Source organism: Brachionichthys hirsutus, chromosome 18, assembly GCF_040956055.1.
Source record: "Brachionichthys hirsutus isolate HB-005 chromosome 18, CSIRO-AGI_Bhir_v1, whole genome shotgun sequence".
In the NCBI taxonomy this organism is placed as follows: domain Eukaryota; kingdom Metazoa; phylum Chordata; class Actinopteri; order Lophiiformes; family Brachionichthyidae; genus Brachionichthys; species Brachionichthys hirsutus.
In genome coordinates this window covers 10,717,335-10,736,096 of record NC_090914.1, presented here as the reverse complement: position 1 = coordinate 10,736,096, position 18,762 = coordinate 10,717,335, and the positions used below count along the sequence as shown (strand labels likewise).

General features: G+C 46.7%; 2 protein-coding genes across 2 annotated transcripts; one reads left to right on the top strand and one right to left on the bottom strand.

Moving 5' to 3' along the window:
- Positions 1–895: 895 nt before the first annotated feature.
- syt16 (synaptotagmin XVI) lies at positions 896–12,443 on the top strand. The gene is made up of 7 exons (XM_068751699.1): positions 896–908; positions 5,412–5,648; positions 8,279–8,500; positions 10,799–11,031; positions 11,140–11,607; positions 11,724–11,913; positions 12,130–12,443. Exons 1-7 carry the CDS (start codon positions 896–898, stop codon positions 12,441–12,443), a joined length of 1,677 nt encoding a protein of 558 aa, XP_068607800.1.
- Positions 8,592–10,250, bottom strand: wdr89 (WD repeat domain 89). Its single transcript, XM_068751700.1, has 2 exons — positions 10,140–10,250; positions 8,592–9,966 (listed from the first exon to the last, which is right to left on the bottom strand). Exon 2 carries the CDS (start codon positions 9,949–9,951, stop codon positions 8,794–8,796), a length of 1,158 nt encoding a protein of 385 aa, XP_068607801.1. The 5' UTR covers positions 9,952–9,966; positions 10,140–10,250; the 3' UTR covers positions 8,592–8,793.
- Positions 12,444–18,762: the final 6,319 nt, after the last annotated feature.

Below are 18,762 nucleotides of genomic sequence, written 5' to 3'. Positions count from 1 at the left end.
GTACAAATATATTTATGTCAGGTGGTGGTTACACCTAATGAAAAACCCGGAACCGGAACTCTGCAGCCGAGACATGGTCACAACCCGGTTGGGTCCAAAGCGGGACTGGGTCGATGTACTGAACAGGATGTTGGTGACGTCATATCCGATGAGCTAGGTTAATGGGAAATCTGGGGAAAATACGTAAGAAGTGTATTTAAGATCATACATTTCACGAAATCAAAGAATAAACATGGCCTTACTCTGCACGCTACCATTACTTGATGAAGTAACGTAAACAGTTAAGTACTAATTTTAAGCATTTGAAAATGAGATTTTATATGAAATTAAGTTTTACTTAGCTATTTTGCAGTTTCTACAAAAACCAAACGCTCTGCTAAGCTAGGTGGGCTAACTTGCTAATCAAATATTAACCCATGACTGAGTAGTTTATAATAAAAATACTATTTTGAAAATAGTATTTTATATATAAGAATGCATTGTTTAATTTTTATCACAAGAAACCAGTGGCTCCGCAGTTAGACAGGCTAACTAGCTAGAACTAGCTAAACTTAATTTGATTAAGTGCGTAGAGGTTTAACTTCATGTAGATTCGGGTTGTTTCATATACAATTCTGATTTTCATATATTTCGGTACAGAATTCCGAGAAGTTAACTCCGGTAATTTAAATAAAAATGTTTGTCTAAACGTTTAATGTGCACATTTCTGTAACGAGGTTAGCGTGAACCCGCTGAGTGCTGATGTTTCCCACAGTTCCTGAAGGCGTCTTCGTGCTCCGCCGCGCTGCAGCAGACTCGCTGGTCGGAGGATGAGGAGCGGCGGGATCGCTGCCGTCTCTGAGCCGACCATCACACGCTCCGTTCCGCCACCCGTCTGAGGGAAACAACCGCAGCCATGTCCTCGGACAGTAAGTATGACCGTCCCCCCCCGCCGGGTGGCCTCTGATCGGGCTGTGATGTTTGTTTTCTGCGGGTTGTTATTTGGGTCTTATCCGAGATAGAGGCGGGATGTGTAGGCCAATTCGTAAGATGTCTCTCCAATGCTGGCGTCGGTCTGAATGTTATCTTTATTATCGATTGAGACCAATCAATATAATACAGATGATGTTCAGTGTTCCTGCTGGGGGCGTTGTGATACCCTCTGGAGAGTTACTCCATCAAGACCACCTCAAATAAACCTCTTCTGTATTTCTGCAGGCCCAGAAAACTATCAGATAATCCTGTGCCGATTTCATTTCTTCTTGGTTATTGAGGGATTATAATCCTCTACGTCTATGGTTTCATGACGCAGCCTGCGTTTCCTCCAGGATGAGTTTAAAGAGGCCTTTCGCTCGATTCTACTTTATTATTCATTATAATCTAACTTTCAGATGTTGTGGGATTCTTCAAGTTGCTCTTTGTTTAGCCGAATTCCATCAATCAGACATTAATACAGTATACCAAAGATGAAACCACAGCAATGACTATAAATGAAATCTAAATGAATTGGTTCAACTGGAAACCCCTGTAACCTCCCCTCCATGCTGGGTAGTTACTTGGGTTTACATAAAATACAAATCCTTTAATGTCCTCCCTCACATAGCAGGGTTGTCCGATTGAAACGCTCTGACCGCAGGCCTTGGAGTTCCATTGGCTTTTGTACTTTGTGCATTCCGTCCAGCGCTCAGTTATGAAACTGACTTGCCGGACTTGTTTTCGAGTTCGTGCTACGAGTCGTTGAAGCTTTTGTGTTTCGAACATGAAGAATAAACCTCGAAGGTCCACCAAATGATCGCCGAGCCGTTGAACAAATACCCCGTCTGCTGACTGTTTAACTGAAACGAGTCAGACGCCTCAGTCGACAAACTGTTTGACTAACATTTAGCACGCCAGCTTAAATTGGTCACCAACAAAACAAAACGGTTAAAAAGTAACCTGGTTAAGGAAAAGCCTTGTTAAGGACTTTCCCACCTGGTTTATTAGTTCCCTGCTGTGTGGAAGTTAATCCATCAACACCAGCTAGACTTGTTGTCTCAGTTAGCGCTAGCGTCAGCTAATAGCCTTTGGTCTGAGTGAGTCACCAGTGAAAGCGTGTTGAGCAGGAACACATTTTCTCACGAGGTCGTGACCTTTTTTAAACTGAAATTCTCACAGTGACGTCAACGCAAAAAGCAATGTTTATATATCCGACTTGAAATCCTCTGCTAAATGTACTGTATAATAAAACAGTTCATTATCCAGTAATGTGCATTCCTGCCTTCCCTGCTGTTAAAGTTTAAATCATAAATTCATCACGATTGGAATTATTCTTGGATTTACGTTGCAGTGCATCCGGTTACCGAAAGATGGCGGCACAAGTTTTGTTTTGGTTGGACTTGAATTCTCTTTCTGTCATTAGATTTAGATTTTAGACTTAAGTGATTTAGATTAGTGAAGCATATCGTGCTTTTTTAACTTCTATATAATTATTATACGTTTTACATTCTTATTTTAGTCTTTATTCTGCACACATTCAGAACCAGTTTTTTGGGGTTAGAGTTATAAAGTAATTCATAAATATGATTTCAGGGCTCTTGAAGGGTGAGCGGCCCATAAGGTCAATAAACAGAGAAATTCAAAGACCGGTTTTGTTTTGAGAAAAATGTGAAAAAGGAAAAAAAAAAGAATTTAATGGCAACTTGAAAGTAAACCAGGCAACTGAGCTTTCATTCATCATATTTAATGATTGGAGGCCGGGAGCTGGAACCCACGGCAGCTGACACTGGGTGAAAGCTGGGCCACGCCGTGGTCGGGTCTGCCATCGATCACAGCAACCATTCAGAATCATCAATTCACCTATTTTCTGAACCGGGAGGGGAGAAGATGCTAGCTAACCGCTAACGGCTCCTTTGTGGGTCTGAGTATTTAAACAAGACAAAGACTCGTACATTAAATCGATGCTGTGAGTGATGAGTACTTTATTCTGACACATTTGAGAGGTTTCTAAGGTGACGTTATGTTTAAAACCTCGTAGAAGTCCTTTCAGGCGGGTATGAATTAAGCATCCGCGCCTGGCTGCGCATTTATTCAGTGAAGTTTTGAGCTTCTCCCTGAGTTGTTGTTTTTCTTCTCGTTCATCATCTCTTCATCTCGACCCTTCATCATGCTCTCGTCCTCCCGGCCAATCAGGACGAACAGACAGTGCCATGGTAACATGAGACCTTCTTACAGTGGGTGGGAAAAGGCACACTCATTATACCTTAATAGAGCAACTGGGCTGTTTCCAGGGAAACTATGATTCTCAGGTGTGTGTGTGTGTGTGTGTGTGTGTGTGTGTGTGTGAGCTTGCAGTCTGTGGGTTTGAGTCAGACTGAAAACATGGTGTCCTGATGTTTCTGGGTTGACTTGACCTTCCCTCCCAACAACAACAGAGTGCAGTGGGGTCAGATGTAAAGATGTTTTTAATCATGATTAAATCACGCTTTGCAGGGATGGTTTGGTCTTACACATCCAGGAAGGTTTTTGCAGCTCCCGTGTCGGGATGGGAACAATCCAAATTTAGAGATAATACAGTCACTTCTGAGGAAAACAGTTTGCGGATCATTTTTAGAACGTCCGTACATCTTATTCAGATTTAAATCCACACCTGCTTGAGTCGCTTTAAAGCTGCGTTGCTATCTCCAGCTTTCATTATTGATCGGTCTCTGTGTTAAAAGATGCCTTCTTTAAAAATACATTGTCTCATAATGGCTTCAACCATGACTATGCGTCTCGCTATGTGAGCTCCATATTGTCCTCTCCATGGATACTTATCTGTTACTTTATCTCCAGTTCCAAAGACCGGAATCATGCCAGACTATAAAAGAGTAACTCACCCCCAGCCTGTAGGGGGCAGTCTGCTGATTATGGAGCAGTGATGCTAACACACCAAAGGACTGCACTAACTTTTTCAGGTGCAATCCCTGTTTGCTAGCTCCATGTCGTTGTTTCACTTTGCTGCCAGCAGCATTTTAATGTTTAAGTTTAAACATTTCCTGCAAACAATAAAAAAAAAAGCCTCTGGGAACGTTTTGGAAATCATCAGCCGGATCATGTGGGATGGCGTTCTTATAGCTGGGAGTTGTTCGGTTTAGTGAAGACATGACGAAAAGATACGATGGGAATGTTGAATTTTCATCGCAGATGGATAAAGGGCCTTTTGATTGGGATTACGGGAAGCTTTACCCAGGTGATCAATCAGGCGTTGAAGCTGAATGTCCTTCAGCATGCGGGGATTAACATGGATTTTGCTCACGAGGCTCGTTGGATGTTCAATTTGTATGAACTTGCATTGGAGATGGAATTTGGTAGGCGACCAACATTCCCAAAATCAGGATACAAAAAAGCCATGTTGTCTTGTTTGTTTAGAAATGTGCATTTAAAATACTCAAAATGAGTCGAGCACTTGTTTGGGTTGCGTTTTAGCTCGGAAACTCGTATTCCAATTGGATGTTTTAAATATTTAAACTGGGACAGAGGCATTATTTTGGTGTAAAATTGATCTAATCATTGATTTTGAAACGGTCGGTAATCTGACTGTGCCATGCCAGTTGAGACCTTAATGTTTGGAGGGGCTGTAATGGCTACCGTAGGAGTGCTTTCATGCTGCATCGGACATCATTAGCATTCCCAGGTGGGATTATTATCCCGCTGTCAGACTTGTGTGTCATTTGATAGGAAGAATAATCCAAGAAAAGCGACGACGGGTCCCAAACGTGTCCCGGTATCTGCTTTTAGTGCGAATGTGGGACTTCACCAGCCGCCGTCGCCACACACACACACAACGCCATCGCTCAGTGCTGATGTGAGGAGATGTTTTTCTGTGGCGATGAATCCGGTACATGTGTGCAGCGTGGGAGAAGGTGCAGAAGGTATAAATAAGACATTACGGCGTTAACATCCTCAACGCACACCGACTGAGGCCCTTTTCTTCAGCATCTGCAGGATGAATAATTGTCTCCATTTGCTCCCATTGATCCCGGTGATTCAGTTCTCCTCTCTGAAATGTTACTGTGGAAACAGGAGACAGCCCCCCCCCACATCATATGCTTATCTATTCATCCGCCTCATTCAGAGCAGAGTCGTACGCCTTGTACCGCGTTCCCCCTCTCCATTCCCTTCATCTACACCAGCGTTTATCCCCCCATTATTTCTTTCTGTCTCTTTTATCCCAACTTACCTCTCATTGCCGTTCATCTCTCGCTCCCTTCATTCTGTATTTCTTTCCATTTTACCTGCTTTAATCCCACCAGGAATATATGACGCTGATGCTAACACGCTAATGCTAATTCACGCCTTCTCCTGTGGCTGTTTCTGAACTGAAAGAAACTCTAATACTAAAGTGTCGACCGTTGTGTCTGTGTGTATCACATGTACCATGCGTACTCTGTGTGTGTGTGTGTGTGTGTATCCAGACTGTCTGTTTGTGTGGTCTGATCAGTGTGTCATTGTGTGTCCCCTCTCGCTCTTCCTGCCAGTCACCCCGGAGGCCATCGGCTTCCTGTCGACGGTGGGCGTCGTCATCGTGGCATTGGCTGTCCTCTTCCTCTTCATCAACAAGAAGCTATGCTTCTCGCGTGTCGGCGGGCTTCCCTGTCTGGAGCAGCAAGGCCACTGGAAGAAGAGACGACGGGGGGTGCACCACGGACTCAGTAAGACCGTCCTCATGGGCTAACTGTTTGGTTTTAATTTGCTCGATGAGGATGTCCGGTCGTGATGCATTCACCCGTTAAAGTCATGTGACGTCATTACAACTCAAAAAGGTGTGTGGATACAAGGCTGCTGCAAAACAAAAATTATACTAGCTAAAGAAAGACAGCTAAGTGTAAAGTGATGTTTACTGTCCAGTCTTCCCTCGACTTCCAGGAGACACCACTGGTTTTTATGGAACTAAATATTCAGTCGTGTTGTCATGACACCTTTCAAAATCAAAGGCTGGCAGGAAGCCGTGATGCTAACGTGTACCTCTGTGTACATTGCATTTATAAAACCACAATACATTTCTAGACCTTGCAGTCGACAAACTCTAACCTGCATTTACATTTACCTGCACGACATGAAAACAGTCAGGCACGATGAAATAATGCCAGAACGAAAATCTAAAATATGAGAACTATATTGAAAACCATCATGACTCTACGTCTGCTGGGTTCAGAGTCTTTCCTAAAGAGGACTTGCTTTCTTCTCAAGGTTCATTTTTTTTAACAAAACCTGAGAGATCTCAGTAGGAGAGAGAGAGAACTTAACTCTGCATGCATTAAATGATGCAGGAAAGGCGCAGGGCGTGGGTGACTTTGTGTTTGAGCAGTGGTGGGCGAGTCTGCCCTTTATGCATTAGGGAAAGAGTTGAATGAGTCAGCCTCATAGCTGCCATGAAACTCTACAGGAGCACATAATGAAAAAAATCAAGTTTTAAAAACCTTGAGAAAGAATTCAGAGTCTACAGAAGAGAAAACGAAACGGCAAGACGCCTCTCAGGTGGTGTCTCGTGTTCTCTGCTCATTGCTGTCTCTGACACAGGGAAGGTTATTCAAGCCTGATGTCATTAAAACAGGCACAAACAAGCATTTGTCAGCGTACGTGGATGAAAATACTTCAGATTGTAAAACTGTTGGAACAGCTTCCAGGGTTTGGTTGGAAGCTGCTTCCATTCTATTTTAGCTTCCTCCTGTTTCCAGCTATATGAAGCTAAGCTAGCCAGCTGTTGGCTATAGTGCTCTGAAATATGCAAATTAGTTGGCGGTCGGCCATGTGATCGCTGGCTAATCACCTCTGAGATCAAACAGGGTTCGCTGAACCGAAGCGAACCACAGGAAGAACGTTCCTGGAGCGGGAAGCTGAATCCAGGTGGAGTCTGTTTGCCCAAACGCCGCGCTGCTTTGTTTGCTCTCCACCTGCAGCAGGTGAAGTCTGGTATTTCCACTTCGTCTCTTGAACAAATAAAACACCCTGTTTGAGTCGCATTTGCAGTTCAAATCCATCCGGAGGAGCAGAGGAGGAGGTAGGGGATTTTATCTGTCCAATAACTAACGTTGACTTTCAGCCGGGGACGGTCGCCGTCTCTCACAGTGAACATTTAAAGCTGGCCCGCCACTTTCAGTGTAAAACTAATGAACTGAAGGCGTTTTCAAGAAGCGAGCTTCAAGGTGTTGCTTTAGAAAAAGGTTCCTTCATGTCTGTGAGTCAGGGCGGCGGGTTTGGGCTAACAGAACTTACCCTCGTGTTGTTTAGGTTGAAATATAGAAATGATCAAATAAAGTTCAATGCTGCCTCGTACGATCAATACGGCTCGACTCGGCTCCATCTGTTTCAAACTTCAGCCTTTTCTTAGCAATCATTAACCAAAAAATTAAGATAAAATGTATCCCAGGGACTAAATCTAAAGAGATTGAATACAAAGGCAATTTCAGGCCAAAATAATTTCTATTTAGGAGGAAATTATTTCAGAGGTAGGAGCAGTAAAAGGGAAAAAGTGGTCTGGCAGGTTTTCACAGAACACATTTAAATAAAATGGCTCAGCCTCATTGATCACGCAGAACAAGGATGGAGGAGGAGCATTTAAAACTGCAGGAACACGCAGAAGAACATTGAGACCAGACTCGACTCATCTGTCAGAAATGTCTTTTGTCCCGTCATGAGTGTTTCTGATCAATAATAACCGACTGAAAGAAGGCTGGGCGTTTCAGCCGGAGGCCGCGGAGTTTCAGTGTTCGCCTGTAAAGGTGTGTCAGGTGCTCATCGAGTTATAAATCCATTCAGACCATCTCCTGTTGCTCGCCCACTCAGCGGGCAGCTTCCTGCTCCATGTGTAACCATGGCGATCGCTTCTGTCGAGATGGCGACCTGCGCTTTAGAGTGGAGGCGCCGACTCCTTCGGCTGTTGCTATCCAATTACGATCAAACAATGTTGGGGGGAGGGACCTTCCGCCTGGCGTTAGCAGTTTGGATGCTGTCCACCATTGTGAGGGCGAGCGAGCATGACTTTATACGCGTTCTTTACTCACTCACTTTGTGTATTTATATCTCCTAATGGATACTGTTGATCCAATGTTCACCTGCAGCCCATTATGAGACGAAAGAACAAGACAAGTAAAACCAGTGGGTGTGGTGTGTGCATTTATGCCCTCAGTAGTGCTTGCAGGCATTCTTTCATCCTCCTTTCATATTTATTTGTGAATCAAAGGCATGGTGATATTCCCCCCCCCACCTTCCTGTCTCGGTTCCTCCGCTCATCTCCTGCCGTTCACCTGTCCCACCTTGTTCTCTTTGTCTCTCCCTCCAGTGAACAGCTTCGGTGACGACGAAGACGACGCCACCACTTCCTCTGACTCCGAAGAGGAGATCCTGAAACGGTTTGAGATCTCGGCGTCCCGTTCGCACAGTTTTTGCGCAGCAGCCAAAAACGGCGGCGAGCAGCAGACGCAGGAATCGCTGAACAAACTGCACAAGTTCAGCCGCCTGTCAGACCACGTGGAGGGCAGCACAGAGCCGTCAGACTGCGAAGGTCTTGTATTTATTCTTTTAAAGTTCACCCAAAGCTAAAACTCAGACGTCTAATCACGACAACAGAGGTTGTTAAGAAAGAGAAGGTGCTCTGGAGAGTTTGCATGACTCGGTTTTAATTTATGGCCGGACTGTACCTTTGTTTTATCTGTAAGGCGAGAGCAGAGGGAAAGAAAATCAAAGCAGAATCACGTGTGGTTAAATTTTCAGTGGGAAAAGTGTGACGAGCTGAATGTCTCACGCCGCAATGCCCGAAAACAGCAAAAAGATTCTCCTCCTCCTTTCCTCCGACCCTCAGGTGGCACTCGGGTAACCGGCCTTCTGCTCTCTCTGGTAGCCACGCCGTTTATGTGGCCGGGATTCGTTTCTCAAAGCTGATTCGCTCTTCATCGACTCCTTTCTGCCGCTCGTGAACTCTTCCCCTCCTGGTTTCCACAGCAACAGCTGGGAGTCCTCACCCCCAGTGATCAAAGCCTCTCCCGCAGCGTCCCACAGGAAGCAGCGCACCGTGGACGTGTGGCCGCCCCCCAGGTTGCTCAGCAGACCGAGCCCCCCGCCGTCACACTCCATCAAGCGGAGCTCCCCGCTGCTCCGCCCCCCAACCACCAGCAGCTTCCGGGCTTCCTCCAGCCATCGCCCGCCCACTAAATAATCCACGCCGCCCCCGTCGGCCGGCGGAGTCGCGCTGCGAGCGTCGGAGGTGCTGAAGACGACCAGAGGCTCCTCGGTGTCCAGGTGACGCAGCTCCCACAGGTGCAGCCCCGCGTCGTGGCTCAGGCACAGCAGCTGGGTGGAGTCGGCGCCGGACCAGCAGAGGGAGGCGGCAGATGAGTCGCCGTTGCAGGTGGCGAGGAGCGCCTCCTCCTCCGCCCCCCGGCTCAGGTCGAACACATTAACCAGCCCATCCGTGGAGCCGCTGGCCAGGCGGTCCCCGTCTCGAGGGTGGAAGCGCACCTGCGTGATGTCATCACTGTGCGACTCAGAATACACCCCAAGAAGCCCGCCGCCCGTCTTCCTGACGTCCCAGAAAACCAGGAAGCTGTCTTCGTCGTTCACCTGCTCGGTGCCGGCACACAGGAGCGTGTCGCCGCAGCTCAGGTCAAAGCTGCACAAACTGTGAGGCGGGTCGCTCCGAAACACCTGGACCGCGGCGGTCCCGGGGCGGCGGGCGTCCCATCCCCGGACCGTCCCGTCTGCCGAACCGGAGTAGAGGAGGTCGGGGGTCGTGTGGGAGAAAACGAGCCCCGACACTGGACCGCCGTGACCCCGGTACTGTCCCAGCTGGGTCAGCGTGTCCTTGTTGTGAAGGCGGACGGTGAAGTCGGAGCAGGACACGGCCAGCAGGCCGGCCGGCTGCAGGGCGGCATCCAGCAGGTAGACGGGCTCCTCCGGGCCCGGGCGAGACCGCCGGGCGACGGCCAGAACCTTCAGCTTCTCCTTCAAACCCTCCATGGAGACTCAGCAGCACTGAGCAGGGAGGACAGGGGAGGAAATCACGCGTGAATAATCAGCATATCGATCCGGGAAGGCTTGAATTGGGTTTCGAACCAGACGCTTCCTTTAGATCGCGTTGTTGGGTCTCATATTTTTAACACGCTAGCTAAAATCACGACCACCGTCACAAATTCAGGAAAACCGACCGTAAAGCTTGACTTTACGCGTCCGTGTGACGTCATCTCAGATGAAACGCGATAAAACACTCTTTATTGTGAAGAATTTACGGATCAATTCTTGTTAAACATCCCGAACGCACCGAGGACCGTCAAAATGCAGCCACGATAAAGAAACATGGCGCTGTGTCACAATATTTGTGGCCGGTTGGAAACAGATGATCCACAGAAGGTTCCGCTTGTGTCGTCATGCTTCCCGGAAATCGGACTTTCCGGTTCTTTTTTTTGTATTGAACATGAGAAGGACATAAATAAAGAAATACGTCATCATGTAGGCGACGCGCACTCGATACAAGTTCAGATCATAATAATTAATATATATATATATATATATACTGTATATAAAACTCCACAAGAATTATTTAGAAATAAATAAGAGTTAAGTTCATTAATGAACTTACTTTTAAGTTTAAGCAGCAAGGTCATTTTAGATTGTGAATAAAATTATTAAAGCATCTTCATGAAGTCGCTTCACTTCCTTATGCAAAGCTGAACCAGATCCAGACTTGTAAGGCCCGATACCAAAGTCCAACCTGTCTCAAAATGACTGTTCTCACACCCACAGATCTGAAACGGACCAGCAGGGGGCCTAATGCTGACTTTCCTACCCTGTTGCCTTCCCACTGCAGACATGGAGGGTCACACCAAGGAGGGCTTCCTGGACCCGCTGTCTGCAGCCGTAGAAGAGGACGAGAGGGCGTCTCTGGACAACGCCGGCGTGGCGGAGGTGTCGGGGGACGCGGACAGCGTCACCCCGAGTGTAGATCAACAAGCCATAGGTGGTGGCGAGGTCGCGGAGGTCATAGATCGGAACAGATACGTCACAGACAGCTCCTCCACCTGGAGCCCTGAGGTACTGCAGGTCAATGCCACACGTCCTTTAACCCTTAACCCCCCTTTGTCCCGATCGTGTTGCCGGCCCTCCTATTGTCCTCGCCCGGTTTTAAGGTAATATGCACCACCGTTACAGGGAACCGGCGCTGGCGCTCCCCCAGATGAAGGCCTGCCTCAGAGCGCCGGCGCTTCCTCACAAACGGCAGTCTCAAAAAGTGGCGACCTGGTCCTCACCCTGGAATACAATCCCGGCGCGGAGAAGCTGTTAATCTGCGTGGTCCAGGCCCGGGACATTCCGGACAAGGCTCGGAGCGGGATGGACTCCTGGCAGGTGCACATGGTCCTGCTCCCCTCCAAGAAACAACGGCAGAAGACGTCGGTGCAGAAGGGCTCGCTGCCGCACTTCAACGAACGCTTTCGCTTCTCGAACCTGAGCCCGTCTGACCTGCACGTGTCGGCCGTGAGGTTCCGGCTGTACGCGCTCGGAGGCAGGATGTCCCGGGAGAGAATGATGGGTGAGAAAGTGCTGCGTTTGGGTGCGCTCGACCCGGACGGTGCCAAGATGGAGACGGCGCTGGTGCTGGAGCCTCGTAGTAACCTCAAGGTGACTTTTGAGATGCACGCTAGTGTTAGCTGTCACGCCGCATAGCGTCTCTGATCCTCGAGCTCAGGCGGGAGTCGTGAGTCACGGCGTTTTCTCCCTCTGTTGTGTTCCGTCAGACCGTGGGGTCCCAGCTGAGCCTGTCGGCCGTGTCTCGGAGCGACAGCGCCTCATCCAATCAGTCTCTGTCCCACGGCGGCGTCCCAGAACTCCTGATCGGCCTGTCCTACAACGGAACCACAGGACGTCTGTCCGTGGAGCTCGTCAAGGGCAGCCACTTCAGAAATCTGGCCGTCAACAGACCTCCAGGTCTGCAAGCGACAGATGTCGATGCAATAACCCTAAAAATGTGAATGTGATGTCAGTAACGTGTTCCGTCCCTAAACACTGGAACGTTGTTGGAATGTTCTTCCGCGGGTCGATTATTCACAGAAGATGTCCTCCAAATGTTCACCCATCGTTACAAACCTTTACAAACAGAAAAGGAAGCAACCAGCTGACGTCGTTTCTGCTTTCTCCTTCCAGACACCTACGGGCGACTCATCCTCCTGAACTCCGTCGGTCACGAGATCTCACGGTGCAAGACGTCGGTGCGCCGCGGCCAGCCCAACCCGGTCTACAAAGAGACCTTCATGTTCCAGGTGGCGCTATTCCAACTGTCGGACGTCACGCTGCTGGTCTCCATCTACACCCGCCGCAGCATGAAGCGCAAAGAGATGGTGGGCTGGATCGCCATGGGCCAGAACAGCAGTGGCGAGGAGGAGCAGCTGCACTGGCAGGACATGAAGGAGAGCCCGGGACAGCAGGTCTGCCGCTGGCACGTCCTGCTGGAGGCGTAGCCTCACCGAAGTGAAGGAAAGTTGATTCTGAATGTTGGGAGCTGTGTTTATCGTTTGATCTGCAGAATGGATGAAGACTCGCCGCAGTATTTACACGTCTGCATGCTCAGTCTGCGACCCTCAGGGGGGCTGCAGGTGTAAAACGGTTGTAGTGCCTGTCAGATTCCGAGGTGAAGCGTTGTCCAGCGTGAAAAGAGGACGATCCAAAATGCATGAAGCCTTCTGGTTGCTGCTGTACGCCTGCATGCGTGGAAGACGACCATGTCACCGGCGCTAAAGCCAAAAAGACGTAAAACACCAATATCACCTCTAACTTACAAAAGTGTTTGTTCAGGACATGAATTCTATATTTCTCTTTTTTTTTGTTAGCCTAGCTTTGATGTTTTAGCATGATGGTGGAGGCATTTTTAAATCACAACAACCTCAACTGGCAGAACAGTCAGAAGCTTTAGATGATGAGCAAAGATGCTTTATGAGTTTTCACAAGATGGAAATCATCTCTATCTCTGTGTCGCAGGTAGCCCAGACACCTGGAGCGCCTGACATGTGAACAAATCTATATATTTAATGTACATAAACAGAAATTAAAAGGCCTCAGTTTTAGATGAAGTTATGTGGTGTAGCTGTGTGTTAGCTAACAATTGTGCTTCTGCATGCTAAACTGATGGATGTGTTGGCATACCTTTAGAGGAAGTGGTGGGGATGTTTTATTACCTTTGGGTAGCCCCTCGGCTCTCCTGCTACGGTCCATGCTAAGCTAGGCTAACTGCCTGCTGGGTCTAGTTCCATACTCGATGCACAGACCTGGTATCTTTATTTATCTCTTGTAAATAAATATTACCCAAATATAGATCTATTCTCTTCAATCTACACAACTGCTGTTCCAATACAGCTCAATCCAACGTGGGTGTGATAAAATAAGATTTAAAATAAAGATATCTTGAACATTCTGGATCTTATTGGCTCCTGTAGCTGAGGTCCGGGCCATGCGTGTTTCGTCCCGGCTCTTTTTGTACTGAGTTTGTAGTTGTCAATGAAAGCCAGGAGTTCCCCGCTGGGGGAATCTGTCCCACCATCTGTTTGTCTTCGGCCCTTCTTTCTGTTTTCAGCTCTTTACAAATGGTTTAATTCTGAAAACGAGGACAGACATCGGTTAATAAATCATCCTTGTGTTATTGGGAAAAGAGATTTTGAGTTTCTCACAGAAAGCCGCCGTGGATTAGAGATTAGAGAAAGTATTTTGTGTTTTTTTAAGGGTTTGGGGGGAGTTCAGGCTAATCTGGCAGCAGATGCGTTGGTTTTTAAACACGTTTGTGTTTTTTTATTCTTAAAGTTGGCATTGAGCGGGTATCATGGTGTTTAGTCAGTGAAATTATTTTACAAATGAAACACTTATTTTTGTGACTGAATTTTACCATTAGACCGCCAGGGAATTTTAATTAAACATAATATTATTAGAATAACATTTATGTGTGTTTCAGAATAATAAAGTTCCTTTTATAATTGTTCTGTATCCTCGAGGGTTCCTATAAAAGCATGTTATTTTAGAGACAGAAAATCGCATTGGACTGCAGCTGTGCTGAAAGAAAAAAGAGAAACTATGAGGATTGATGCTGGAGCGTCATCGCTGTACTTACTCAGTCGCCTAGCAACAGGAAACATCAGCCTCCGGGAGGACCAATGAGGGCGCACGGAGACGCTGCTGTGAACGGGATATTTCAGGAGGCTGGAGCGTGGCGAGCGTCTCACCCCGGAGGAGCTCCGTCAGGCTGTCTGCACAAACCGAGGGGTCGCCGCGGGACGGACGTCAACGGACGACAGGGACGGGAAGAGGCTGTCACCGAAGTCCCAAGAGACAAGCACTTTAAGGTATAAGAGGCATCGACACATTTGTTCTGCTGTTTTTGTGCTGCTTTAAACCGACGGGGACATAAGATAGAACAATAAAACACAAAGACAGGATTTATCTCGAGTTAAACGAAACACTGTCGAACTTTAATGGTTTGAATTGATCAGATTGAGCAACTTCATTGGTCAAATGTGGATGAATGAAACACTGAAAACAAAGCGTCTGGTCGCCGGTTCGAATCCTCCACCTGTTCACACTTCTCATTCAAATGAAACCCGTTTCATCTGCTGCTCGCGCAGGCTGCTTTTACCGGCGATGTTTGCTGCAGGAGAAAATGTATAGCGTGCGTCTCTCTCACACACGTCCTACGCAGCCTCTCTGCTCATGTGTCATCCCACAGATGAAATAATCTGGCAGCAGTTAGATGTTAAAAACCAACGTGAGTCAGCGCAGCAGCTTCAGGGGAGCTGGTGAGAATGTTTCCCACTGTGTGATTGATTTCAAGCTCTCTCTCTCTCTCTCTCTCTCTCTCTCTCTCTCTCTCTCTCTCTCTCTCTCTCTCTCTCTCACACACACACACACACACTCAACACCTCCCCTTTGTGCCGCTTCTTGAATTTCAATAAGAATTTTGGGCTTTAATGTGACAGCGTTAAAAGGTGAATACAGTTCAGTGTTAAAATAGACTCTATTTATAATAATATTCTCACAAACCACATCACAGAAAAATGTTTTGTTTTGTTCTCCCTAATGTAAAATATTTGAATTCATTTAAATTGTCTTTATTCTTTATTTCCTGTTGAATTTAACAGGAAATATTAGGACATTTTAAATAATTTACTTCTTGATTGAAAGTAAATCTTTTTTTTCCCCATCCTGCCTGTGCAATAGCCAAATTCAAATCGCATATTTGTCTAAGAAAAATGAAATGAAACACCAAAAGCTCAGTTTTCACCGTGAACTCTGACAGCTCTGACATCCATTCATTCCTGTCTCCTCATCCTCATCCTCATCCCCAGTCCCGTTTTAGCTGCAGCATCTGAGCATCCCGACCAGCTCACGCTGATTCAAACCACGAAGCACCAGCTGCTCATTAATAAAACCATTTAAGTAACGCGTTATTAATCATTTATTTGCAGTCTAAATTCTGTTTTATCGTCTGCAGCAGTTGTTCCCCGTGAGAGAGACCAAACCATTCAACAACGTCGAAAGTTGCTTACTTCAAGAGGAAATATGCGGAAGAGGAGGATTTACAGGGAGGTCTACACGGATATTTTCAAAAAGTATTAACCTGCTATTTTCTTCTTATTGTCTTCCTGGTTTTTTCAGTTGTATGACATTCTCTCAACTAATCGTTCTATATGCTGTCCAAAAGTGTCTCGCATGCAGATGATGTTTGAGTGTTTGTGACAAATTCTCCTTGATTTAAAATCATGACTGTAGTTTCAGTTCACGTCAGATAAAACATGAGGATTTCTAGAAGTCTGTTAAACAGCCTTCTTAAGATTTGTCCTTGAACAAATGGTTCAAGTGAACCACCTTTTAATCTCCATGACAACGAGGATCTGTGCTGTGTATGTGACGTGGGTATCCATCATTAATTTATTCAACATGTCCACATAAACATGAGAACAAATGAGACAATGGATAAAATATAACTTCACAAAATGAATCCTCTCACATTGTGTCATTCTTCATCTTATGAACCCGGAGTCTGACCTCCTCCTCTGATAATCCTCCTCATAAACTCCTCATAAACGGCCAGTCTAAATGCTATTGCCGACTCAAGGCCATGATCATGTGCAAAGGATGCGGCGCCTTCTGCCACGACAATTGCATCGGTCCCTCGAAACTGTGCGTGTCGTGTTTAGTCATGCGATGACGTGAAATGAACGCCAGTGGGAGGAGTTTCAGAAAAGAGCACAAATATGGATGGAATAGTGGCCACTTTAATCCTAAAGTGTCGACCTGCGTTTCGCCGCCTCCAGAGCACCGGTTTGTAGATAAGAGAGGACTTGTTGCTGTATTTGATGTAGAAATGTATTTGTGCAGCGTATTTGAGCATAACCAGCTGTTTGTTACGAAATTTATTTAACTCTGGAAGAAAAACGAAGCTATTTTAAAACGCTAAATGCTCGCTCTGCGATTTGGAGGTACGATCTGATGCCCGTTAGTCGAGTGTGTAGCGTGTTTGTATGGCGGGCGTGAGCGTGCGCTCATTCGACGAAGCGTCCCGGTGGTTTTATAGCAATAATTTCTGTTAGATATTTGAGTTATGCATGCATGCTCACAATACACAGGTTGCACAAACACTCTTAGTTTCTTTATCTCTACATACTCTGAGGTAATCACACACATAGATTAATCACATATAAAGTATCACACATTGTAACTGATACACGATGGGAATAAGTTAGGGCCCTAACGGCCCATCCCAGGAGGAGGGTGTAAGCACCCCCTGGGAGGAGGGTGTTTTCATGCCCACTATAAAGATCACTGCCGTAGAACATTCGGGACTCTTCTACAGAGTCCCGCTTCCGCGTCTGTAGGAGAGTCCAGCGCTGTGTTCCCTTACCAGCTTTGTACTTACTGAAAACCTTCAGTAAACTTGATTCGTTTTATAATCCTGACTCATTATTGAATAAACACCTCCAACATGAGATATAATAAAAGAACCGGGGGAAAAAGGAGAAACCTAACAGCTGGTGCCGTGACCCGGATCTCAACGGAGGTGGCAGCTCCCGTGCTGGGCCAGGCAACATCTGTAATGCGCATCTAAAAGGTAAGCAGAAAACCTTTTGACTAAAGATTTCTGCCAGATGTTTGCCTGGTTCAGCATGTGGGTCTGTATAAAGAGTGAAACTGTTTAAGAATGGTACCAGAGCTATAGGCATGTAAGACATGTATTGTTGTTGCAAAAGCTGGAAAGGAACGGGGAATTAGATAACGCTGACCGGAGTGTTTGAGACAGCATCAGTCCACACCGGTGATCTGTGTGCTATGAGTATCGATCCGTTACCTGTGATCTGTGTGCTATGAGCAACGATCCGTTACCTGTGATCTGTGTACTATGAGCAACGATCCGTTACCTGTGATCTGCGTGCTATGAGCAACGATCCGTTACCTGTGATCTGCGTGCTATGAGCAACGATCCGTTACCTGTGATCTGCGTGCCTGGTTCATTGATCCATTAAGGGGCGGACGATTTGTGTGCTGTAAGCATTGATCCATTAAGGGGCGGACGATTTGTGTGCTGTAAGCATTGATCCATTAAGGGGCGGACGATTTGTGTGCTGTAAGCATTGATCCATTAAGGGGCGGACGATTTGTGTGCTGTAAGCATTGATCCATTAAGGGGCGGACGATTTGTGTGCTGTAAGCATTGATCCATTGAGGGGCGGACGACTTGTAGGCATTGATCCGCTAAGGTGTGTGATCTGTGTGCTGGAGCGTCAAACACTTCGCAGGGTTTTAGGAATCAGTGGTCAGAACTGCCGTGTACTGAATACTGATAAGGAAAGCGCTATATAAATAAAAGGTGAAACGGTGATAAGGTGACCCCACTCCGCACAAAAAGAGAGCGTTTGAAGACGCGGTCTGTTCGCGGCCCGTGCAGGCAGCGTTGGCCAGTGGCGACGTCGTGCTGGTTGACGGCACGGTCCGGTTCAGCCAAAAACTGCACTGGATTGGGTGGCAGACCCCGTGCGAGACATAAACGGTCTGGTAAATGCCGGGAAAGGAAAGGGTCTCCTGGGAATCCCTCCAGACCAAGTTTCGGCCAGCTCACGTAATAAATTTAATCGGCTTTTAATCACACTGGACCATATGAGCGTCAGAAAAGGGTTTGGAGTCCCAGGTTCAGTGACTTAATTTGGACTGCTACACCGGAGAGCACAAAAAAGAGGACATAAAAGGGTTTTCTGTCTCCCTGGGCTTAGGTGAGCAAATAATTTGGCCTCACGAGCAAAAAGACCATATCCAGATGGGTCGACAGCAACAGGTTAAAATACCTGGCTCTGGGGTGATTTTGGCAACCTTTGGTCTGAAAGCGTCACTGGGGGTTTTGAGTCCCGGGACCAAAAGGTGAGTGAGCTTAGATAAAGGAAAAAGTGGGGTCCGAAAGGAAAGACGTCTATAAAACTAGTGTAGACAGGGCAAACAACCGGTTAAAATATAAAATCCAGAAAAATCGTAATGAATGAATAACAGACTAAATAAGAAAACCTGATGCTGTTATTGAAATAATTTGTGCGTCTAAAGAGGTTAATACTCATAGAATGGCGGCCGCCGATTAGCTACATTGGGGAAGTTAAAATGTTTTAGATAAGTGGTTCAAAACCTCATGAGCTGCAACCTGTGTAAGAAAGAGCAAGCACACACACATACACTACACCTAAATTTACACCTTCGGCTTGCGGTGGAGTGGGACAGAGAAGGGCCCTCTCGGTCCCACTGAAACCTGACAGCTGG

Coding starts and splice junctions, on each gene's coding strand:
- syt16 (XM_068751699.1), top strand. Junction 11,032..11,139: donor GGAGCCCTGAGGTACTGCAG/GTCAATGCCACA, acceptor CCACCGTTACAG/GGAACCGGCGCTGGCGCTCC. Junction 11,914..12,129: donor GGCCGTCAACAGACCTCCAG/GTCTGCAAGCGA, acceptor TTCTCCTTCCAG/ACACCTACGGGCGACTCATC.
- wdr89 (XM_068751700.1), bottom strand. CDS start 9,951: ATGGAGGGTTTGAAGGAGAAGCTGAAGGTTCTGGCCGTCGCCCGGCGG.